The sequence below is a fragment of the Balaenoptera musculus genome, chromosome 2 (genome assembly GCF_009873245.2).
Source record: "Balaenoptera musculus isolate JJ_BM4_2016_0621 chromosome 2, mBalMus1.pri.v3, whole genome shotgun sequence".
NCBI lineage: Eukaryota > Metazoa > Chordata > Mammalia > Artiodactyla > Balaenopteridae > Balaenoptera > Balaenoptera musculus.
The window spans coordinates 68350945-68376737 of record NC_045786.1 but is presented as its reverse complement, the minus strand read 5'-3'; the positions used below and the strand labels follow the sequence as shown (position 1 = coordinate 68376737).

Sequence of the window (25793 nt, the reverse complement as noted above, 5' to 3'; positions counted from 1 at the left end):
GAAGTGGCGTAGCGGCAGGGAGGGGTTCTTTACCGGGTCCGGCCGCTGAAGCTCGGCGCTCGGTTTACCCCTGCAGCGACGCCCCCTGGTCCCACCGGTACCACTGCTGCTCCCGCCCCTTCGCTTCTCGGCCGCGCAATGGGCACCCGCGACGACGAGTACGACTACCTCTTCAAAGGTGAGGCCACGGGCTCTCGAACATCTCCCCCGAGTCCCAGTTCGGGGGCCCGGGACACTCCCGGGGGACCCGCCCGCGGGCTGCCCCTGCCCTGAGATCGGCCTTCCTCAGCCCTTCCTCTGTGTGCGGTTCGTCCTGCGGTCTCCCAGCTCAGCTCCTTTTCCTCCCGTCACAGAGGGGATCCTCACCACACAGCGGTCTCTTAGCGACCTCCCTAGAGGCCTGAGGACGCCTCAGAGCCCCTTCCCTGCGCCCTTCTCGCGGCCGGCTGCCGTCTCCCAAATCGCCTTCCTTCCTCCCCGGGTTCCAGGGCCCCTTCAAAGGGGCGCCCCTCCCACCGTCCATCTTTTCGGGTTGAGCGCCCCCTCCCCCTCAGTATACACCCTCCCTGAGCCCCTCTGACAGGCCCTTCCCTCCGCTCTTCACCTTTCCCTCGACGCACGCTCCCATTACAGGTCTTTTTGTTATCCGCCGCCCTTTCCTCTCGGGAGAGCCCCTTCCCCTCCCCTCGGACAGACGCCTCTCCTAGCACTCTTCTTCCATGACCGGGGCCAGGCCCTGGTAAAAAGCCGCACGGGCCGGCGGCCCCACCCCCACCCGCCCCACAGTTCTCTCGGTCAGTAACCTTCTCGCACTGCCCTCAGCATTGGTAGCTCTTTCTCTGCCTTCCCTCCCCAGATGGTTGAAGAGCTCTCCCACGTCTCGTGTGCGACCCCGACGCTGGGGGGGTAGGGCAGGAGGGATCGTCCCAGCACCCACGCGCGCACTTGTCGCAGTGACCCGGCAGACCGATGTGACTTGCCACCAAGCCTTTTTTCTTCTACCCTCCCTTCCCAGCGGCAGCCAGCCTGGGATAGCTCTTGACTCTGCTCGAGAGAAGGGGTTGCGGATGGGTGGTGGCTGTTATCCTTGCCAGACCTGAAGGCCCAGTTCCTGAGCAGGAAAGGTTGTGCGCTGCACAAATACTAGCTTTCTTTATCGCTGTGGACTGGTTGCTTCCTGCTGCAACACTGGGAGGATCCAACCTTTTGGTGTTTTTAGAACAGGAAGGGAAGAGTCCTAGTTGGCCGCATACCTTTTCCCAAAGGTGGGGGGGGGGGCCGGCATGGGGAAGTTGTGTGCTCTTTGGTCAAATTAAATATTTTTCATAAGGTAGGGAAACATGTAGTGCACTTGGACAAAACATATTGGAGGGTGGGGAGTAAAAAAAAAGAATTGCTTATTGGTTAGTCCAGAAAGAATGGAAATAGTTTTTTTTTTTTTAATCGAAAATAACGGGTACAGTTTTCATTGAGAGAAGAGTACACTAAATGATTTTTTTGTTGGATGAATGCGCTCTCTCTGATGGTCTTTCTCTGCTCCTGAATTAGGAGGGCAGCCATCAGTAGTATGCTGAACAAAGATCATTACCAAGGAGGAAGAAGCCATTGCTATTAAAGCTTTACAGTGGAGGGTGGAGTTTAAAAAGAATGTTAAGCTTGGTGACTGTTTCTGACTGTGCCACTGGGTGCTAAGAATGGTTGACTAAACAAGCAGGAAACATTGCTTTACCAATACTTTGCAAATCTTGGCACACTAGCGGATGATATGCTCTCATCACCACTTATTCTTCTGGGCCAGAAATTTTTATATAGGGTGAGTACCTTCAGTATCCACTCCCACCCCCCTGATAGTGGAAAGCCATTTATGGAGAAGAGGGTACTTAATGCATTTTACAAATACAAAAAAGAAACATGGATTAGTTTGCACACTCTTGGCTGAAGGCATCTGAGGTCTGTTGCAGTTACTTAAATGAGACCCTGGAGACTGGGGTTTAGTCATTAAAGAGAGATTTGTTTTTTTGAACAAGGTGCAAGGGCAGTGGGCAGCTAGCTACTTTTGAAGTAATTAATTTAGGATGAGATAGACTATCAGAGTATTTCTCCTGTTTGTTTTAGAACTTGAATGTTGGTTATAGAAGTCAGTTATTTTCTCACAAAGAATACTCAGTATCCTGGATTGGCTTAAGAAATTTTAACTTAGCTTTGGGTTTAGACCATCCTACTAACAATGAGTGAGAGAGCACAGGGCTTTGGAATCACACAGGCCTGGGTTCAAATACTGACTCAGGTCTTATATTTGCTTTGTGACCTTTGGAAAGATGACTTTTTTGAGCTTCAGTTCCCTCATCTATTAAAAAAAAAAAACCTCTCATGGCTGTTGTGAGAATTAAATGAGACTGATTGTAAAATTTTAGCTTCTGTGAGGACTCAATAAATGGTAATAATGTGAAAGAAGTTACTATGGTTCTCATCGGTTTTTTTTTAAACCTTAAATCTATACCTGTAAGAGCGTTTAAGTATTAGTAAAGAAACTTAAAACTAGGACCTCCTAAAGTGTTTTATATTTCCATGGGTTATGGTTTCATGTGTTGTACATTTTGCTGTTGGATAAGGTGTTTTAAAAATTCTGCTGAGAAAGATTTCCACTTTTTTTTAAAGCTCTTAAGGATATGAGTCACTTTTTAACTTCTGTGATGATTATATAGCCAATTTCTTATTTATACAATTATAATTTAAAGTGAAGCAACAATAATGTCATTTTAAATGGTTTCATTCTACATGGATTTATTCCCTGAGATGAGTGCAGCTGTCTAGCTGGGAGAATGCTTACCTAGCAAACTTAAGAGTTGAGGGAATTGTAAATTGGTTTGTAACTCTTAACCAGTGGAAAATGAAGGGATATTTTGATTGGTGTAGGATGGAGTGGTCCAAGTGGGACTGTAATGTGGGGAGAGCAGGAGCATTATTCTAAACTATGTATTTGTTCTTGAACATTAATCTTTAGTTAAGTTCAACAGTGAGACTTTTGGTGGAGGTGGGGAATTAATTTTATTTTTTAAAACTTGACTTTTTAAAAACTTTAATTCCACAAATATTTACACATGATGTGGTTAAGGCCCTTTGGGACACATAAGTGAAGTGTGAATCAATCATAGTTCCTATTTACAAATATTGTGGTAGACACCAATTCAGTCAGAGTCACATTTTCTGAAAATACCTGGATACATAGTCTACACCATTTTCTTTTCAGTCTCATTGAAGGTCAGTAGTAATTAACCGTCAGCTGATTGCCAGTGGGACCGATCATAGGAACTTTGCTGTCTTGCATCTTGATAGGTTTTCTTTCACAACTTTTGGTTGAGCAATTTGGGTTCTGCTGAATCTAGAAAAACTTGTCTAGACTTCAGCCTTATTGAATTTTAAAGACTTGGTGAGGTTGGACTATGAATAGTTGAAAGAGTAGAAAGATCTCCAAGTTTATTTATAAAAGCCAGTATGAAAATTATCAGTTACTCCTTCAGGTGATAACTTTTAGGTCTGAGATACTATGATTGATTTGTTGAATTAAATTTTAGTCCAGTACGTTAGTTTGCAAGAGAGTGTGTAAAACTAAATGTGGTTGAAGAGTTGGAAATTTTTGTTAAATAACGGTCAGTTAATATGTATATTCTGTTTTTATGGCATTTAGCAGCCTAGTATTTGATATATAATGAACCAAATTTAGCATTAGATATTAGAGATGATACGTAAAATTCAGCAGATGAGGTTAACCAAGTGGTAATGAATATTATCAGGTTATTTTAGAAATGTGATACATGTTTCATATACAGATGCTGTTATTTAATTTATGCTTACACACGTATATATATGTTATGTAGATGGCTATAGTTATAAAATGTTTAAAGTGGAAGTACTTTTAACCTAAGATACTAGTTATGGGAAGTATAGGAAAAACTGCAAATTCCTTTCTTGAACTATAGGATGTGATCATATAGTTTGTCTCATTTAAAAAAATCAATTAAGTGTTGTGATCTTAATGAGAGAAACTGTTTTGATTAGAAATTAAGTCTGAGTCTATGAACTTACCGGTTTTTGTTTTTTTAAAAAAATCATAGCCAGTAAATTCTCTTCTGTTGTTTAGGTAATTTAATCCATTCTAGTTTGTTTATTTTTTAGTTAGCCTAAATATAACCTTTCTTGGTGTGGTTTCTCATTTGGCAACTGAATAGAAGCAGCTTTCCTTAGTGTGTCATTTCTCAGCATTATCTTGGCAGCGCTATTCTTAAAGAGCCAATACCTTCTGTTGTCATTTAAGATACAATCCTTTAACAGGTTGCTAGTCATAATTCTGTCAGCCTTGTCCATGTCTAGTTGAGATAACTATTTTATACTATATAAAGTATTCATGAATCTTGAATTATTTTCAGATAAGGGTACTAATTTTATGTTAAAATTAATTGGTTATATCAAGGGGAAAACATGCCCTCACTAAATATTTTTATGATGGCATAAAGATTTGAGGATGGGGAGATATTGAACATAATCATTAAAGTGGAGGTTGAAAGGCAAGAGACCAAAATTTGAAAGTACTAGAGTTTTTGTGGGATGGAGAAAACGTTCTTTGAGTTATTTATTTATTTATTTTCCAAAGGCATTATCATTCTAGATGTCTTGCTCTTTGGCTTTAAACTAAATGACTGGCTTCTAAATCGATGTATCTGATGTATCTGAGTGCCTATGCAGTAGAAACGTTCAGCTTTTTGGTTTTCCCCTTCTTTCCTATTCCCACTTCAAGTGAGGCTTTTATACCTCAGTGCTAGCGTGGGGCCAGAAAAGATTCAAAGGAGTTTTCCTCAGCAGAACATCCAGCCTCTTACACTAAGAGGCAGCCGTGAGTACACCTTGCTAATAGGGTGGACTTGATTACTGAAACTGGGATTTCATTTCACATCTAGAATGGGGGACCTTGAGAACTAACATATCAACCAACTATCCTGTAAAATTGGAAGTGCATTGTTTTTGTACGTTACTTTCATGACCTTAGCATCTTCTTCCCTGGTATCCAAATTAAAGCATTTACTGTATTATCTGTGTTTGCTGCAGTACCTCTGACACCTCTAATTGACTATATAACTAGAAATAACTATGCATTTTGCTGCATGGGGTCACTGCTGCTGGGATGATTTCTTGCTGAATCAGCTGATAGAGGAGGCCAGAAAGATATGCATTTGCTAACTGTACTCTCTTCAAGACTGTCCAGAGGCCAGCTTATATCCGCTCTTGTGGCAAGGAAGGAATGTGTAATGGACTCTGCCCTCTGACCTGAGTGCAGTGAGCTCCCACAGTTTTCACTGCCCTTGCCACCCACTACCAGATACCAGTCTCTTTAGTAAGGCATGGTCTTATTCCTGGTGTTATTCTTGCATGTTTGATTATCTAGTCCTGGTATCTAAGTCAATTAGCTAATAAGAACTAAGAAGTAGCATTAGTAGTCAACAGTAGGAATAAGTATAATATTTTCTGAAATCCTGATAAAATTTTTTACCAAGGAAAAAAATGTTATCAAGCTCAGATTCTGTAAACCTGTGAACTCATTTGTTCTTTAAATTCAGATAGAAATGCTTTAAAACAAGTTGACTGCCTATTTCCCCATTGTTTTTGAAGTGTAATATCACCTTAGGTGAAAAAGAATCCATTGTATCTAGCTAGTAAATAAACTGCCTCCTATAGTAATCATAGGAAATAAATTCATTTAATCAAACCTTTTTTTTTTTTTTAAAGTCATTAAGTCGTAAGTAAAAGTGTAGGCCCTCCTTGCTTTGGCTTTGACTCAGAGTTATTAGTCAGCTTTCTAGGGCCCCTGTTAAACTTAGAGGGGTGTTTGTTTTTGGAGAGGTCTCTAGTCTCCTGCCAGTCTGGTAAATGTAACTATGAAAGGGCCATTGTAGTTTCTGTGATCTGGGTGGCAAAGTTTATAAACTTGACGCCTTCTGTGTTACGTGTGTTTCATTTTGCCTAGGTATGAGTCCTGAGGTCATCCAGGCTTTGATGAGACTAAGTAGAACATACTTAAGGCACTAACATCCTTTGTTGCTTTCATGTCTAATACATTTTCATATCACAAATTGTTCATTTGGTTTAGGATTTATCTTTCAAGTTATTACCTTCTAAGGTAGTAAGGTTGGTGTAGCGTTGATTGTTAAATTAATGCATTAGCCTGTCATCAGTGCCTAGTAGACCTATGATTAAAATTTGCATGTGTGAGACAGGATACTTTATCTGTGCTAAGCAGATGATGTATGGAAGTCACTATGCAGGTAGAAACACATTAAAAAGAATAAATTGGTTTTATCGATTGATAACATGGGCACTCAGCTCCACCCCCACCCTCATCCCTTTTTAAAAATCAGATGCCCTGTCTTTTTTGCTTTAAAACATGATGGCATTGTGAATGTGTGTGCCTCATTCATCTGACATTAAGTTCTTTGTCTTTTTAGTTGTCCTTATCGGAGATTCTGGTGTTGGAAAGAGTAACCTCCTGTCTCGATTTACTCGAAATGAGTTTAATCTTGAAAGCAAGAGCACCATTGGAGTAGAGTTTGCAACAAGAAGCATCCAGGTTGATGGGAAAACAATAAAAGCACAGATATGGGACACGGCAGGGCAAGAGCGATACCGAGCTATAACATCAGCGTAAGTCTCATAGTTTTTTAAGTTCTGTGAAATAGGCTACCAAAGTGAATTAGCTGACTTTTGGTATTGGGAAAAGGTACTGTTTTGTTTCCTTTAAAGAATTCCGGTATTAGGATTCTAAAATTTATAAGTGTGTTTAAAAATATATATATATGTGTATGTGTGTGTATATATATATATTCCATATACTTAGTCTTTTCTGGTGTTCTCTTCCATCTTGTGGTTGTTTTCTAATAGTTAAATACATGTTTCTGTTTTCAGATACTATCGTGGAGCTGTAGGTGCCTTATTGGTTTATGACATTGCTAAACATCTCACATATGAAAATGTAGAGCGATGGCTGAAAGAACTGAGAGATCATGCTGATAGTAACATTGTTATCATGCTTGTGGGCAATAAGAGTGATTTGCGCCATCTCAGGGCGGTTCCTACAGATGAAGCAAGGGCTTTTGCAGGTTAGTGATATGAATTCTGTGATATTACAGTGATTCTGTATTTCTTGCAGTTTTGATAACCCTCCCATGAGGGTAATCGGTTACTGTAGTTTTGGAAAGGTAGACATGAACGCTTAACAAGTATTGTTGTTTTGAAAGTGTGTGATGACTGTACGACTCTTTTGCTTAACTTTGAGTTATTAAAACTGTTGTATTTTGAGTTTTTGCTGCCAAAAATTGAATATTAATACTGTCTTCTTTTCTTTCCCTGGAACGGGTAGATGAAATCTATGTTTATTCTGTGCTTCCTGCCTTTTTCCATTATGTCTGTGTTTTACTAAGGCTTGTTCTATGTGTGTCGGAAAAGTAGTGGCCCAGGGAGTGGTCAAGGACCAACAGGGATGTAGCTGCTTAGGAGTTGTAACTTTTCTGGCTTTATAGAGGATCTGCCTATCTGTTGACTCCGTATTGGTAGGGGCAGCCTACTAGAAGGCAACATTGTACATTCTTGACTAGTGAAAGTTGTGACCTTCCACTATTGATTATGCTGTGAATAAAATTTTCTGTCACAGTTTTTCAGTTTTCTAGGAGAGAAGCTTTATTTCACATAATACAGTCACAGAAATCTGAGTGAATCACATATACCCACCCACATTCATACCATAGCTATGTGGTTGATGGGGAGAAGGCCAGTAAGGGATGAAATTAGCTGAGTATTTGATAAGTTTACTACATTATGCCTAGTGTTGTTCATTGCTAGTGGTGGTATTTAGATGTAACGAGTATTTATTTTAATTAAGAAGTCAGTGAAAATTTCTTGCTGTCATTTTTAATCTACTAAAGTGGAAGTAACATGTGCTCTTATTCCTCAAGAAGTTGGGGAGGTCTTGGGCTTTAAAAAAGTTCTGTTACTTTCCTTTTGAAGGCTTTAATACATCCCTTGTATTAAAATTTGACAAGACTGAAGTTTTTGTGTCTCCCCACAGAAAAGAATGGTTTGTCATTCATTGAGACATCTGCTCTAGACTCTACAAATGTAGAAGCTGCTTTTCAGACAATCTTGACAGGTAAGACTTGCATTTTTAGATTATACCAGTGGGAATTTGAAGTATTAGGAAGGAAATTTAAACAAATTAATCAGGAAACTAAACTATAAAATCACACTGAGAATGACTATCATTTGAGAGCTACTATCGCAAGACCTGTTTAGAGTACAAAATTAGTTACAACCCTTGCTTGCTGAGCTTTAATCATCCTAATTCACCTGGTTTATAGTGGGAAAAATACTTTGAAAATAATTTGTTTACTTCTGTTATTACTTTGGTCCATGAATTCCATATTTCATGGTCATAAGCACAAAACAGTGCTTAATGGTACTTTTTATAAGATAAATATTGAGATCCCATTTATGGAAAGATACGAATGCCCTTTTGAAATTCAGTAAAGAAAAGGCATTCTTGGTTCTGATTTGTTATAGAAGCACCCAGGGAAAAATATATTCTTAAAAACTTAAATGAGAAAACAAAAAGTAAAATTCTGCCATGATCTATTATTGGATAAGAAGCAAGGTGTCACCTGTGGAGAAAATCAGCCAGTGATTACATACTGAAAAGTTTAAATAGGTAGTGGGAAAGGAAAAAAATTCATGCTGTTTTGGAATGTGGATGTGTAGACCAGGTCAACCTCAGGGATAAGAGGACATTTTATTTATGTTGACTCATATTTACCCTGACTTTAATAGAATGAACAATTCATCTGAAAGTTTAATCTTAACCCTCTAATAGGCACTTCAGTGAGTTGTTTTTAAGTACTTTAAGAATGTATATTACTTTACAAAATTTTATTTATTTGGCTGCGCTGGGTCTTAGTTGCGGCATGAGGGATCTAGTTTCCTGACCAGGGATCGAACCCAGGCCGCCTGCATTGGGAGTGTGGAGTCTTAACCACTGGACCACCAGGGAGGTCCCTGTATATTACTTTTAAGAACTCATAATTTAGAGTATAGTCTTAATATATAGTGATCTTATGTGGTGTTCTAAAAATATATGGAGAAATGGTTAAGTAAATGAGCTTCCAATTATAATGTAAGAAGATTTTTATTCTTCGTATGCAGCACTTGTATTGGAGACCAACAGATTTTAGCTTTTAAATGTTATTTTACTGTAAAAATGTAGGGAATAAAACTTAGGGTTTAGGAACATGGGCTTAGAAGCCTGACTTGGTTTCTAGTCCTGGCTCCTCCACTTATTAATTAGCTCTATAATCTTAGGCAAGTTACTTAACCTTTCTAGCCCTTAATTTCTTCGTATTTAAAGTTGAAATATGTTTTGGGAGTTCTGTTATTTTCTTTCAAGTAAGGGCTTGTATTTATAAATACCTTGTGATATGATTTGACTTGACTGTTAATGTTGTGACTTAAAGGTTTTTGTCTCTATAACCTAACTCATAGAAAAGAATTGTCTGTCATTGAGACATCTACTCTAGACTCCAAAAATGAGTACATGAGTTTGTATATGTAAAATACTTAGCTGTCCCTGGTACATTGTAAATATTTGATATCGGTAGCTAAATAGCAGTTAAGGTATGAAAAGAAAAACATTAAAAATAAACTATATTGATGATTTACATACCTGGTTTATTAGAATTCTTTTCTGTTATCAGAAAAATAGTAAATAAAGGACTGGTGCTAGGGTTGGATAAACGGTTTTTGGAACACAGTAGCTTTCTTTTAGAATCTTTGTGTCAACTTTCATTGCAGATTGTTTCAAACAAGCAAGATCTGATTGAATACGCAGTATGTCTGCAAATCCTACTTTTTTTCCTTTTTAAGCACTTGCGTGGTTTCTCTTGGGTCAATGTGTTGAATACTCAAGTGAGACCCAGGAGCTGTAGGTTTTACTTTTTATCACTTTGCTCTCATTCCATGTGTAACTAAAGTCAGTGAACCTCCCTAGTCCTAAGGTTCAGTGTCTTAACGTGAGTGAATTAAATCATCTTCAAAGTCTGTGAGTCTCTTAAGGCCTCTGAAAAACCTCATTTGAAAAAACTTTAGTTAGTCCTTGTTGGGTTATTTTTTATGTCCTATCAAATCTCTGCTACAATTCTAGCCCATTCTGATTTCAATTTATAGCCCGTTTATTCTCATATTGAGTGAAAATGAGGCCAAGTGTTTTCTTCCATCTGCAGTTAACTATTTTATGTATCATTTTGTAACATTGAACTTATGATCTGTTCAAACATGAACTAATCAGTAAGCAGTGGTATATACTTAAAATTGATCTGTTTTGTCCTGAATGATGAACATCTGGCTGTTTCCCTTAAAATTCACTCTTGATTAAGCTTTTGTTACTGCTTAATTAATATAGCTTGAAAGCAAACAAGGCTTGAGCTTCACTTAGTACTACCACTTTTCCTCTCTATATAGCCACTATTTCCTCAGCTTCCTGTAATAAATCTCAGTGTTGATCTGTGGGATCAGAGATCACTGCATATGGCAGCAGACATCTGTGTTTTGCAAGTGTTAGGATGTTTGTGCTAAACTTTTCTATATAATAGTGGGAGTATTAATGCATAGAAAAAACAGGAAATAGAACAGTATTCTCATTAGGCTTAATTCTGCCTTACGTGTTAACGGTATTAAGGGAGCATTTATGTTGTATTTTGATGTTGCTGGAAGAAAAAAATAGCCTTTTACTTTTTAAGATGCAAAATTATGTATTAGAAAATGTATCTCCATTGTTACTTCAAAGTTAACCATGTTGCTTTTTTTAGAATTGACCCATGCCATTCTTGACATCCATGAATTTGACAGTAACTTTATGACATAATTTTGCTGATGGTATATTTAGGAGGTAGTTGGTTAGTGCATGAGTGAGCCTGATACATTGCTTAGCCTCTAAATTTCAGTGCAGCTTTGTTTTATTTCATCCTCAAGTTCATTGAGGGATGTTATTAATCCATATTTTCCATACTGTATTAATTTTTTCTTTTAACTTTGAATTTTGACAGATTCAGACTTAAAGGTTGCAATAATAGTACAAAGTATTTGCAAATACCTTTAACCCATATTCCCCAGATGTTGATATTTTACCACACTTGCTTTATTCTTTTTCTTCCTCTCTCTAAATATATAAATAATACTGTTTTTTTCCTGTACCATTTGAGAGTGACAGACATGTTGCCCATTATCCCTAAGTGCTTTTCAGCATGTATTTCCTAAAATCAAGGATATAGTCTTTTCATAGCCATAGTACATTGATCAAAATTAGAGAGTTAGATAATAGTACCACATCAATGTTAAGCTACAGATCTTATTTGCCAGCTGTTCCAATTATGTCCTTATTAGCAAAAGACAGGCTGTAATCAGATCATACATTGCATTCAGTTGTCATAACTCTTTTTAGTTTTCTCTAATCTGGAATAGTTCCTCATTTTGTCTTTTGTTTATTAACATTTCTTGAAGGGTATGGGTCAGTCATTTTGTAGTGTCCCTCAATTTGGGTTTGTCTTATGTTTCCTTGTGATTCAGTTCTGGTTATGTATTTTCAGGAGGAATACCACAAAAGTGTTCTCAGTGCATCATATCAGAAGGCTCATGATATTGGTTTGTCTTATTAATTACTGGTGATGTTGGTTATGATGATGTCCTCCAGGTTTCTCCGTGTAATTAATAAGTCCAAGCCATCTTTGTAGTATGGGGACTAAATTCTTAATTCTGTGGTTGAAAGAATTTTTTTTTTGGCCGCGCTGTGTGGCTTGTGGGATCTTATTTCCCCGACCAGGGATTGAACCTGTGCCCCCTGCAGTGGAAGCATGGAGTCCTAACCACTGGACTGCCAGGGAATTCCTGGTTGAAAGAATTTCAGTTCACTTAGCATATTATCTCTTAAAAGTGAGGCTAGGGTTTTTCAGGCATTAATTTTATTGGAGTAGTGAGGATCTTTTAATCAGGCTTTGATTCTTTGCATGTGGCAACCTTGTGTCAGTCAAATCAGAGCATTTTTTTGACCTTCAAGAAACTTACATGGTGAGCAGTAGGTTTGAAGAAGGTCTAACAAATTCTGACGTAGGCTGTAGTAGGATAACTCAGGTCTCTGCTATTTTCACAATTTTTGGAGGGACTGAGGAATTTTAGTTTTTTTTGTTCCCCAATTTGGAGCTATTGCATTTAACTTCTTTAGAATGTACTTTGAAACTTGATTCATACTTCCATTAGAGTAGAAATAGGCATATGTCGTTTATTTAACTTTACTCGGTTATATTTAAAGCTATTTTATATTAATATTTTACTTTATATTTAGATCTCATACAAGAGATCCTGATATAAGAACTATAAAGCAGAATCCCTTTTCTTTCTAACCTTACCTGTCCTTTGGACTTCTTGAAAAGGGTCTGCACAGGAATTGGTATATCACATACATTTGGTTCTAAAGGAGAGCATGCCCTTGAAAGAGGAAAATATTTGCATCTGGTTTAGCAAGTTATTAGTCCTGTTCCCCTCCCCCCACTTAAATAACCTTCTCTAATCAGATACCAGCTAGAAGGTACCTGCTTTATATTTTCTTATCAGAGTTTTTTTTAAGTGACACACCCAGCCACAAGAGATGTTAAATTACTTGTGTAGCTTCTTAGTGCCCATTCTAAATGAAAGAAAAAATTTCTCCTAATTTTCTGATCAACACTTTCCTTTTTCTTTGTTGCCTTGGGTGGCATTTTTATTAGCGGACATCTTTTTGGTGACTGGAGCAATGTAGTAATAATCTACTTCTACAAAACAGTATGCAGTACTTGCAGGCAGTTTTATAACACTGCTCAAATTTCTTTCCTTGTAATGAGATCTCTTTAATTATTTACCTTTCTGTGTTCTCTGAGAACTCTGCTTTTTCCTTTCTTACAGTATTTGCTTTTTATTTAAGAACCTGCAAAATAATTTTTGTTTTGGTTCCCCTAACGTAATATTCAAAACCACTTGTAAAGAAGTTAAATTTGTAGAGGGTCACATTTAATCATTTGCACTTGAGAAAGGAGAGCCTTCCAGTTTGGGATTAGAGAGAAAACATAAAGAATAAAGAATGAATGGTATAGTTTTACAGTAAGTTGATGATTATCTTTACTTCTTAGTCACTAGCCTGATTGAATGACTGTCTTTCTCTTTACCCTAGACACTGGTCCCATCCCTTTTTTAAATTTCTTTTTAAATTAATTAATTAATTTATTCTTGGCTATGTTGGGTCTTCGTTGCTGCACGCGGGCTTTCTTAGTCTACTCTTCGTGGCGGTGCGTGGGCCTCTCATTGCGGTGGCTTCTCTTGTTTTGGAGCACGGGCTCTAGGCACGCAGGCTTCAGTGGTTGTAGCACACGGGCTCAGTAGTTGTGGTTCGCGGGCTCTAGAATGCAGGCTCAGTAGTTGTGGTGCACGGGCTTAGTTGCTTCACAGCATGGGGATCTTCCCGGACCAGGGCTCGAACCCGTGTCCCTTGCATTGAGGCAGATTCTTAACCACTGTGCCACCAGGGAAGCCCCGGCCCCATCCCTTTTTAATGAAAAGAATTCAAATGAAGACCCCATGTCCTGCATATCTTTTTTTCTTTTTAAAACTCTAGTCAGTAACCTTTCTTTATTGGAATCTAATATTTTCTCTTGGTGCTTCTTCACCTTTGAACTACTGTCAACCTTCTGAAACATAAGTTTTAGCCACCTGCTTCCCCCAAAAAAGCATAAGAGAAGGCACACGAGCTGTCAGTGTTTTTGTTAGTTTACATGTTCAGTTGATTACAGTTTGCTGTTATTCAACTTTAGGGAATCAGTTTTTAACTTGGAAAAAATGTATTAATTTAGTTAATACATTTCCTTTTCTTTAACTTTTTTGTTATGGAAAATTTTCAGCATACCAAAAGTAGGATACTATCATGAGCTCCCATGTAGCCATCAACAACCGTCAGTTCAGAGCCAATCTTTCCTCCACCTACTCCCTCCCCCGTTATTTTGAAACAAATCCCAGATATTACATCATTTCATTTGTAAACATTTCATGATGTATATTTAAAAGGTAGGACTTAAACCTGTAACAACAAAACCATTTAAAAACTGGCAGTAATTCCTTATTGTCTTCTATTATCCAAACAATATTAAAATTTCCTGTCTCAAATTTTAACAGTTCAACCTAGAATCCAAATGATGTTCGTACATTTGAAAATATGATTCCACTTTCTTTTTTTCCCCCATAACTTTATATTTTTAAAATTTTCAAATATTACAGAAGTAATACAGTGAACACCCATATATCTTTCATCTAAAATCCTCAGTTATTAACATTTTGCCACATTCGGTTTATTTCTATATGTGTAAATATACTTTTCTTCCCCTTTGCTCAATCTTTGGAAAGCAAACTGTAGACATTATGGCACTTTACTACTAACCACTGGAGCATTTTACCGCCTCAGAAAAAGGCATTCTCCTACATAATCACAATACCGTATATCATATCCAAGAACTTTTTTTACATAGTATTATCTAATGTGCAAGTTCATATTCAGATTTCTCCAAGTGTACTAATAATGTCTTTTATAGATTTGGTTTTTACAGTTTAAACCTAGGATCCGGTCAAGGAAAACACATTGCATTGATGGAATTGTTACATATCTGGGTACTGAATAGAGTAGCCACTCGCTACGGGTTGTTATTGAGCACTTGAAATATGGCTATTGGACTGAGGAATTGGATTTTGAATTGTGTTTATTTAATTTAAATAGGTGGTTAACGTATATTTAATATAAATAGGTGGGCTGTAGCCCACATCTAAAGCATTTATTCTCATCTTTTAAATGTATTTTGTGGCAGTAACTTTTTTTGAAGAGTCTTGGCCAGTTGTCTTATAGAATGTCCCTCAGTCTGGATTTATCTAACTGTTTCCTCATGATAAATTCATTTTAAACATTTTTGGTAGGAATACACAGGTGTCATTCATAGGAATATATTATACTTCATAGTCCATCATAATAGGAGGCATATCATGTCAATTTGTCCCATTTTTAGAATTCCCTTACCTTTTGAGGGTGGTTTTTTTTTTTGGAGGGAGCACTTTGAGAACAAAGATAAGATACATTCTTTGTTTGTAAGGAGTTTATATAGTCAGAGGGAGCTACTTTTAGGCAGTGCACTGTAAGACCGAATACAATATATTCAATAAGGATACTTGGCTGTAGAGGAATTTAATAACATTTATTCGTGTACTTAGTTATCAAACCCCTACTATATGCTGGAGATACAGCAGTGAATAAGGTAGATACAGTTTTGGTCCTTATAGTTTGTTGACTGAAAAAAATGCACAACCTAAAAGTTGAGAATTATGTCTTATTTGGCGGACTTGCTGAGGACTTAAGCCCGGGAGGCAGCTTCTCAGATAGCTCTGAGAGACTGTTCGGAAGAGGTAAGGGAGGAACCAGGATATATAGGAGTTTCTTGAACAAAAACTAGGTAGTCTGGAACATCAAAAGATTACTGTTAATTAAAGAAAACCAGACATCTCAAGTTAATGAATTTAGGGCTTTTCTTTGTATGGGAAGATGCAGGAGTCTGGGCTCATTGAAATTATTCCTTTGATATGCACCTTAACTATCTAGGGCCAGTATCCTACTTTTCTCCATCCTGAATTCCCTCGGGGTGCACCGTGGGAGAGGGGGGCAGCTGCAGTGGCTGATGGCTTGATGGCCCATCATCCTTTGTTTACTGATTCGGCAGGCGACATTCCTCATCCGCTAGTTTGTTTAGTGGAAGAGGTAGGTGCTAAACAATTAGTTTTGATAAGTGTCATAGAAAATCTTAAGTTGCTTGATTTGAATAATTATTTCATTACAGTTTAACTTTAGTTCAGGAGACACTGATAAACATTATCTTTCCGTTCTTCTTTTCCAAGAGTCCTTTGGGATTTTGACTTGTTTATGAAGTTGTATGCTTCCCTATGTAGCCAACACAAATACCTACTGTGTCTGATAATGCAGATTTAAATATTTTTCTGTGGTACAGTGTCAATGTATGTAGGTTTTTTTGGTAAGGGTAGAAATTTAGATCTAAGCCCATAAACTATGTAATCTCTTTAGACCAAGATTTATTTAACTGATTGGTAAACCTTTCCCTCTGAAATGGAAAACCTTTATTTCTCTTCTTACCCTAAGGGAAATTGTTGTGAAATAATGGGTTGACTCGAATCAGTGGCTGTTTGAAAATAAAACTTTGAGTATATGCAGTCTCTGTTCAGTTTATTTGCATTTTTTTCTCTTATGAATATAACTTCTGCCTCTGTGTATCTTTTTTATCAACGATTTATGGGTCTGTTCACACTGGGTGTTGCTGTTTCTTTTTTTTTACCCAGAGATATACCGCATTGTTTCCCAGAAGCAAATGTCAGACAGACGTGAAAATGACATGTCTCCAAGCAACAATGTGGTTCCTATTCATGTTCCACCAACCACTGAAAACAAGCCAAAGGTGCAGTGCTGTCAGAACATATAAGGCGTTTCTCTTCTCCCCTAGAAGGCTGTGTATAGTCCAATTCCCAGGTCTGAGATTTAAATATATTTGTAATTCTTGTGGTCATTTTTGTGTTTTATTACTTCCTCATACTTATGAATTTTTCCATGTCTTAAGTCTTTAGATTTTAGCTTTATAAAATCATCCACTTGTCCCGAATGACTGCAGCTTTTTTTTCATGCTATGGCTTCACTAGCCTTAGTTTAATAAACTGAATGTTTGGATTCCTCAATTATTGTTTACTTTTCATCATGGAAGCTGTCACTGTAGGACATAATATAACTTGACCCCTTGAAGCTCAGACCTGTTGGTCTTGATTAAATCAAATTAAGAAGACTGTAGAAATAAGCTATCATTTTGCCACAGAGCAGCTTATAATTAATACACTCTTCTCTCAGTGCAGTGTATATTTCCATAAATCTAAGAATTGCCCTATAAACATAGCAGAACTTTGAGAGCTTGAAAATTTTCCATTATTCTGGAAGTCAATTTCTAACATGCCTTAATAGTAGTTTAGTAAATTTTGTTTTTTAATTTTTGTAAACATCAAAGTTGATTAGAGAGGGGGGCACTTTTTTCTGGACAAGAATTATCTTAATAAACACAAAAGACTGTGATGATTTCAGTAGCAGTATGGTTATGGGGCCATATGTTAAACAATGCTGCCTGGCAGGCTGGGAACTGGAGAGACTGGTGGAATTCCACATGAGGTGCCTCTGTTACAGTAATCAGGCAGCCCAAGTCATTTAACTTATCTAATTTCCCAGCAGTAGATTGTGTGGCATTTTATTGCTCAGGCAATAACTGGTTTAATGCTCTTAGTATCCAATGGTGAAGTGTTAATTTTATCTTAAAACCTTCCAGTAAATGAAATGCAACCTAGTTTTATCACCATATCCACCAGCAGGTATGGAAAATTATTTTAACAATGCTGATTTTTGAGTTTTGCAGTATATTATGGAATATAGTCCAGTTAATCTGGTTTCAGTATGTCTGAAGAGTACAGTGAGAGGTTAATTTCTGCTCAAGTGGTACCACTTAAAGGCATGTATTCTTTTAGTACGCAAGATGAAATAGTACCTTGAGTTAAATAGAATGCATTTAGGCATTGTACAAACCTGAAAGTTTTCTTCCACTACATTATTGAAATCAATGGAGCAACTCATTTCTCGTTCAGAAATGTGCACACTAATATTTAGTTTTGTTTTCTTGTGGATGGTATTGAGCACTTAACTCTGAAGTGTTCTGCAAGTTGTGTCAACTAAAGTGATACTATTCAGGATGGTGGAATATCCCCAAAATATACATGTGTGTGGGCTTGCATAGATGACTATGTTTCATAGTTAATCTTCTGTCTTTTGCGGTGCTCATGACGTGTGGGGTGCACGGAAGGCATTGCTGTGATTAGTCAATTTAGTTTTTCTCTGTAGCTATTTTATTATTTTGGTGTATTGGTTATGAAGATACTACTATCTATTTGTAAATCGCTACTTTGTATTTTATGCATGCTCTGTAACTTGATTTTTTTTTTTTTTTAGTTATTGATTTGGAATATATTCACATTCTAATAAACAGTTATAGGGGGACTATTCTTTATGTTGTCAGATTATATTTTTCCTTTGAGTGCTTTGGATGTAGCCGTGGAATATTTGCTTCTGATGAGTAAGAGCATAGGTCCTTGGATTACAGAGTAAACAATTGAATTGGAGGCATCATTGTGTGAATTCAGCTTTGATTTTAGACATATAGTTCAATTATGCTGTTCTTGGAAAAAGTATTGAATATTACCAAAAACATTAGGAAAGTAATCTCTGTACTTTGGTATGTAACAGTGTCACCAGACCCAAGAGGCTCCATCACTATTTTACTCAAAATTGGTAGTAAATTTTTTACAAAATTATTTAAGAGAAGGAGAAACTAGGTAGTGAATTGAAAATGAATAAAGTAACTTTGAATTTTTACCAAATGTAGACTTAATGTTGCCTTGTGCATGGTTGGATCTTGGGAGAATTCCAAGAAACCTTAAGTAGTAGTAGAAAATGAATCTGATTGCATTTCAACAAGTGTCTTCATTCTGAATAGTGTCTCAGGAGACAGACTGTCTCAAGTAAGAAACATTAAGTTTTTAAATATTATGACAATTTAGGGCTTAAGGTAGTTTAGAAGTATTTTGCTTTTTGACCTTGCTTTTCAGTTATTTTAACTTTGAATTTTTAAAAAACCTATTGTATTGTCCTGAAAAGTCACTTAGCCATCTTGATTTTAACTTGTATGTCATTGTTCTAAAATGCTATTTATGATTTCTCTCTAATAGTAGTTGTTACTCTGTAAGGGTAAGTTTCTTTAGCCATTGCACTGAGTGTGCTAAATTGTAATTCTAAGAAGGGGTGCTAGTTGGTGACTTCTGTCAGAGGGTTCTGCAGGAAAGTTAGATTTCTTGAGTTTGGATTGCCCATCAGAGCTAGTCATATTTATTTCATCATTGGGGAAATAAACATCTTAATTTTTGTCCTCAGTGACTTATATTTACAAAATGCAAACCCTCTCAGTGGTTTGAGCTATTGTGATAATCTCTTCCATCTACCTTAAAAAGAAAAAAAAAAGCTCTACTATTTAGACAGTTTTGGCCAACACCAGAAGCAGAATAATTCAAAGGCTGGGTGGATAATTAAGAACTTACTCCAACCTGTTAGGTTTCAATTTCTGGAGATTTTTTTTTTTTAAACAGAGGAAAAAAATGGAGGCTAGTTATTTTATGTCTCACAAACATAAAAAATTCAAAACAAAATATGAATTTTGCATAAGGACTGTACATAAGGATATCTATTCCCTGTGTGAAAAAAAATGAACAAAGACAACGAAAGGACCTTCTTTCACCACAACGTTTAGTGGGTTAGCATAACAGTCAAACTAGTGCTAAAGAGCTGCTTTTTGTTCTCCTGGTTGGGGCAGTGCTGGTGCTGCATCCCTTCCCGGGATTTGACAGGTCACCTTTTTCACTCATCTATACAATACGCCGAATAAACTGGAGTTGTCATTCTAATCTTTTAAAGAAACCGTGGGAGGCTGATGGTAACAATAAAGTAATACAGAATGCTAATATCATCACAATTTATGTAAGGGAGACCATTAGGATTAGGCTGAGAGAATTTTAATTGAAGTATCTATTTTCCTAAAAGCTGAATTGGAGGATAGAGAAAGAATATTTGAAAGGAAGTTGATATTAGGCATATATTAGAAAGTATGCTAAATTCTGAGTTAAATGATTGAAAGTGGCAGCTATAATAGAGCACTAAACTGGGTGACAAAGACTTGGAATCTAGTCACAGGTCTTCTAGTCATTTTATCTCTGAACTTCACTTTCTTCCAGTTAATGAGGGGACTGGATTAGATCATTTCTGGGGTTTATCCCAGCCTTAATTCAGTAATTTTATGAATGAACACTTTCTTCAGGTACTAGAGCCAAATTATTATACATTCTAACTAAAATTTAAATTTAATAGATAAATAAAAATCATGTGTATACTTTGCAAGATATTTTTGGTCTTATAATAACTTGATTAAAATGCTATCTTTATTTCCATGTTAACGCCATTAAATAAGATGAAAGCTTTCAGAACATTTGCAAAATGACTGTCAGTTTCAACAATATGCATCAAAGTACCATATGTACTAAGCGGGGAGGAGCACTTGAGGGGCTGCTATGTCAACTGTGAGCTGAGAACTGCTGTTTTTTGGCTTTTACTGTTAAAAGGAAATTCTCCTGGCTTTTAATATATACTTTGAAATATATTCATGTTTGGGAGAGAGAACCTTTAAAAACATTTTGTGTTTAATTTTTTTTTTTAATCTCTAAGTGGAATCTAGTAAGGTAGATCAGTCCATGGACTGATTCCACCAATAGAACCAATGATTAAATCCAAGTGTATAGGTTTATGTGTGCACACACATGATATAAATGGCATTATTTGTCTATTAGGATAGTAATTATTAGTAAACATTTGAATTGAATTATTTAACATTATTAAGCATAGAATTGATAGGTCCTGGCACAGATGTCATGTATATTGGCTGTTAACTACTATGTTATCAGTACCAGTGATGGTGAAAATTAATAGCCAACAGGATTCCTTTCCTGTGGTTGAGTCAGTAGAACTTAACCTTGGCCCCAAACCACAAAATCTCAGACCCTGTTATCCGCATCCTAATGAATAAGCGTATGGCTTTTAGCACTCACTCCTAAGGTTCTGGAGGGCCATCTGCTGGGCTAGACAATGACCTGGGAGGCAGAAACTGGAATAAGGAGGTAATCTGACAACCGGCGCTGCAGACCAGAGCTTCCTCCTTCTCTGGGTTTGGGTTGGACCACTGCTCAGAGTCTTTCTAGCTCTGCAGGTCAGGGAAGAAAATGTATAATCACTATCAGACTAATCACCAGGGTCCTCTATTTATCCCTGCCCTTCTATAATTGCTACATTGTAAGATCTACAAGGGTAGGGAAAGTGCTTTGCTCATACTTACATTCCTAATATTTATCCTTCCTACAACCCCGTGTCAGAACAATAAGGAAGGACCATCTAAAAGAGTGAAGGGGCTAATCCTATGGTTCATTCTAGTTTAGCCTGGGGGGCTGTAGTCTGAGAATTTTACCATTTAGATTAAACATTTTAAATATTGTTACATAAAATTATTACATAAATAATATATAATTATTATACACCTTATAAATAAGAGTATAATGAATCCCTTATGTATCCATCATCCATCCCTTCTGAGAAAGATTTTCCATCTTCTGTTGCCACAGACAGATTAATTGGGCCTCTTCTGTCTTCCCTCTGGCTGGATGAATGGCTAATGGTATCATTCTTGAATCTCCTGTATTGAGTGCACAACTTGCAGTGATTGAGTGCACAACCTGCCGCCTTTGGTTGTCATTTATGCTATTGGGTGGTATTCTGAGCCTCGTAAGTCATAATCTTAAAGCACTATTATTCTCAGTAAATACCTTTATTAGCCTTATAACCCTTGATTATGTTTTGTCTTTCACTCAGATGTCAAAGCCCTAGCCTCCTGGCCTTTGAGGATTGTCTGTTAGATCTTTTCTGAATGAGTCTTAGCCTCTAAATAGCAAAAGTTCTTGGTTAGACATTTTATTAAGTGGAAATAACTTTTGAGTATCATGTAAGCCTTGTGAACTGACAAGTTGAAAGGTTTTAGTTTGACTTAAGTATGAGGATTACATACAAAACTTTGAAAGTATAAGGGAGAAATTTTAAACTTATACCATTGAATGCATTCAGTAAGCTATTTTTTAGCGTTTGTATTTTATTACAAAATTAATTCTGCTGCTTCTTTACCAGTTAGGTCACAAGGATATGTTTTAAAAGGTCCTAAAACAGATGCACCCAGAGTACTGTAGTGGCTGATAACTTCTGGTGGACAGCTCTTCATTGCACTTATGCTAATTAGGTGGCCCTTACACTTGCCTTTATTCCTTTCCATAGAAGTACCTTTGTGTCTCTGGAGCTGAGCACAAGTTGTAATAGTTGTCTTTGAGTCCAAATCTTTGTGAAAGCAGAGAAATTCTCTATTTGAGTATACTGATGTGTATGAGATATTTCAATAATTTTTGGACATGAATAAGAATGTGTTGCTCCCATTCATTACTTTAAAGGAAGAGACTCTCTTGTTATAAATTTGATAGAACCTTTTCACTTTATTTTCAAACATCTATTGGGATGATTTTCACTTTTCTGGCTGTCTAGGGTGACCACACAAAATGTAAGTTAGTTCTACCTTTAAACCTAAGGTGTAGATTATAGACACATTTTCAGTTTGCAACACAACAGTGGGCATTCTTGTTAAATTAGTTTGAGAAATTCATTTTATTTTGTACAAGGTATGATCCCTCTGCACAGTGAACAAATATATTACAAATCTGGGTTGTTTAAAAAAGTATTGCCATTTCATAGTTGCACTTATGCTATTGTACAGTAATTGTGTTTTTCTTATTCATTTGAATTGTATGCACATCACTTTGAGTAAAAACTTAATTTCTGTAAAATAATTGAACAGATTTTTCCATGTTGCCAATAAAATGCACAGTGCACATGTTTAGGTTGACCATGAACCTATTTGTGACAGTGCTAGACAGAAGTTCCTAGTAGGTGCTCTGTTAGATTGGAATGTCTTTTACCAGTAACTCTTAGATATGTAAAGGCAGCTGTTGTCACAATAGATTAATCACACCCTCTGCCTTTCCCTTCTCCACTGTATTGCCTGATTTGAGTTGTATTACATTTCTTTAAAAATCATAGAATGCTAAAGCTGAAGGGTTGTCAGAGCTCCCTTACCTTTCTCTGCTTCTCCCTTTTTTTCAATACATGGGGAAAAAAAGGAACCCAGAGAGGGCAAGTAACACTCAAATCTCGACCCAGTGCTTTAGCAATTCCACCATGCCACCTCTTGCTGAATTTTGCCAGAAGATACTTGGCAAAAAAGAGGTGAAACGAAACTTGAGTGCTTGTTTGCAGTTTGCCAGGCAGCAGTTATTGTACATGCAGGCTAAGGGAAGAAAATAAAACCTGGGATTGAGACGAAGTTTCTCCTTGCTGATCTGACTTCACCATGCTTCTTGATCCTTACTTGAGAAAGATATTTGAGCACTTGCTGCCCTGAAATACTGAGGTAAGTCTCTTATCTATATTTCTTCCTACATATGTATGAGAAATATTTACTTGGGCCTACAAAGTAATTTTCTAGTATTTATATTTTAATAAGGCTTTTTTTGAAAGTAAATTTGCTATTGCTGATCACTTGCTCCCATGCATACATGCAGCATTCATGTAAGTATTATATTTTCCCCTAACGATAAAATTTGCTTAAGCCTTGAGTGAAGTGGGGGAGGGAGGATTTACTCATTTATTTATTTTCTTGCTTTTGCTGGTTATTGCCCAAACTAATGGGTTCCATGGCAGACTTCCAATGTGTATTAAGGGCTTCAGAACTCCCACATTTCCTGTAGCAGCTGTTCCAGCTTTGCAGTCATTTACAGTCACTTAGTTCATCTTCTGTATACCTTTTTGGAAGTATTTTTTACTGCCTGGACTGTTAATCAGAGAATGGAGTGGTATAGGGTGGTCATTAGTTTCCCTGCTTTGCCCTTTGGGTCTTTCATTCTTGTGAGGAGGTCCTCTTTAGGGCTTGGGAGAGGCTCCTTTTTGACCCATCCAAGCCCCAGTTTACTTATATTCATTAGAGTGGAAGTATAGATACACCTGAATACTGGGATCTGGAGCATTAGCTCATTGTAATACATTTTTGGCCATGTCAGTAGGTGGTGCTTAGAAGGTAGAAGTACTTCATATACTTATATATTAAGTTTTTACATCGTGTTATAGCAATTGATTACAGTCCATTCTTCTTTGATCATTTCATTTAGTTCCATCAAAAAGCATAATGTACTTAAAACAACTTAAACTTCCTGTATCCACTTTTGTCTAATTTCCTCTACACTTTTAGGTTCCATACTACATCAAGCTCAAGATTTATGAAGATAACGCTTGACAGCATGTACTCTTCTGAATCAAGGAATGCCACTCAAATAAATTCTGGAGGCCGAATAACCATTTTTAGGGATGTTTAATTCTTACCAGTCTATGACTGCTTGCTTAAAGGCATCATCTCAGAGTTCCGTTTTGCATGGAATAACTCAGGTGTTGGATGGACTAAGGAGATATGACAAGGCCAGGACTGGCTTGCAATGTTCTTGAACTTTGAATTGGCAAGATTTTGTAAAGCTGGCCTAGAAATCATTGTTTGACTGAAAGAGGCTGTTGCACTTCGGAAACTTTTTTCCCCTCCTACTACCACCAGGGGCAGAAGAGGGAAAGTTAATTTGTATTCATTAAAGTCTTACTTTAAAAAATTGAAGTTGTCAGCATTAGACTGTATACTAAACTCTGTAATCTTGGCAGTTATAATTTGATTGACTTGACATATATGTACAGGTACTTTAGGATTGATATTAGCACAGTTTGTGTCTATGTACTAATTATCTTAGGTAATAAAACAATCTAAGTGACGGTAACAGGAACCAAAAGCACATATACATTTCAGGTGCTTTAAAGTAATCCCCTCTCCTCCCCAGTCCCCTTTACTCCTAGGAAAATTGGTAAAACCTATTCTACATGCTTTCTAAGCATCATGTTTCAGATAATTTAATATATAAATATTAATATGTATATATTTAGCTGATGTTGATGAGTAGCTTTATCTTTATGTTTTAAAAGATCATATAATCCATGGCATTTGGGATTGGGGGTGGGTGGGTGGTAGAATTTGCTTTTGAGAACGGACCTTTTGAACAGTTACCCCAGTCCCACTTGGAAGCTCTTCTTTAGTTCCAGGTGAACGTTATAACTAACACGCAGCTGGAGTCAGTTTGTACCATTATTTCAAGTCAAGGGATTGTCTTCTTTCAGAGAGTCAGAGAATATTCAGCAGAGCACATTGCAAGAGAGAGGCTTATCCCTCAAGACTGCTTGTCCTGGGACGGCCCATTGGCAGGGCTCTGTCTTACTGGGAGGAGGTTATAATGACCAGGAATATGGCTGTTCCTAGGTAGGTCGTATGGATTCTGAATATAGCTGGAGTTACAACCACGGCCTTCTTGGACCACACTGACTGTGGGCTCTAAGGAATATAGTGAAAAATGAGTTCAGAGAACAGATTAGCTTTGGTTGCCTTGCTGGGGGGAAGAAAATTCTATTTAACTTGGTCGGGGGAGAAGCCAGGGGTTTATGATAAATGTATGAAGGTTAGGACTGAGGCTTGTTCAAGAGATTGAAAACCTAAGTGAGTGTGCTATCAGAATCCCAAGCTCTGGTCAAAACCAAGGGACTTAGAATATCCTAGAGGTAGGGGTCAGGGGTTGTATTAGTGAGCCCAGGGACATGGGTTAAACTGGGAAAAAGTAGAACGAGGTGATTTCCAAACTTGCAAATGTCTGTTCTGATTGTTTTTTTTTCAAACAGGAATTTGTGTTAACAATCAGTTGAAGTGTATGTGTTTATGTGTATCGACTCCCCACCCCCAATATATCTGCTTCACACGTAGCCTTAGTGTTTTTTTTTAAAA

At 37.2% G+C, this 25793-nt stretch overlaps 2 protein-coding genes across 5 annotated transcripts in view; one reads left to right on the top strand and one right to left on the bottom strand.

Annotated features, from left to right (window-relative positions):
- RAB11A (RAB11A, member RAS oncogene family) lies at window positions 1–18246 on the top strand. The gene is made up of 5 exons (XM_036841316.1): window positions 1–178; window positions 6498–6693; window positions 6955–7148; window positions 8114–8194; window positions 16498–18246. Exons 1-5 carry the CDS (start codon window positions 139–141, stop codon window positions 16635–16637), a joined length of 651 nt encoding a protein of 216 aa, XP_036697211.1. The 5' UTR covers window positions 1–138; the 3' UTR covers window positions 16638–18246.
- Window positions 18137–25793, bottom strand: part of MEGF11 (multiple EGF like domains 11) — a 380942-nt gene continuing 373285 nt past the window's right edge. For all 4 annotated transcript variants that reach the window (XM_036841304.1, XM_036841305.1, XM_036841306.1 and 1 more), the window contains one exon: window positions 18137–25349. In XM_036841304.1, the coding sequence (XP_036697199.1) occupies window positions 25189–25349 (161 nt within the window). In that variant the 3' untranslated portion in view covers window positions 18137–25188. The remainder of the gene's footprint in view (window positions 25350–25793) is intronic.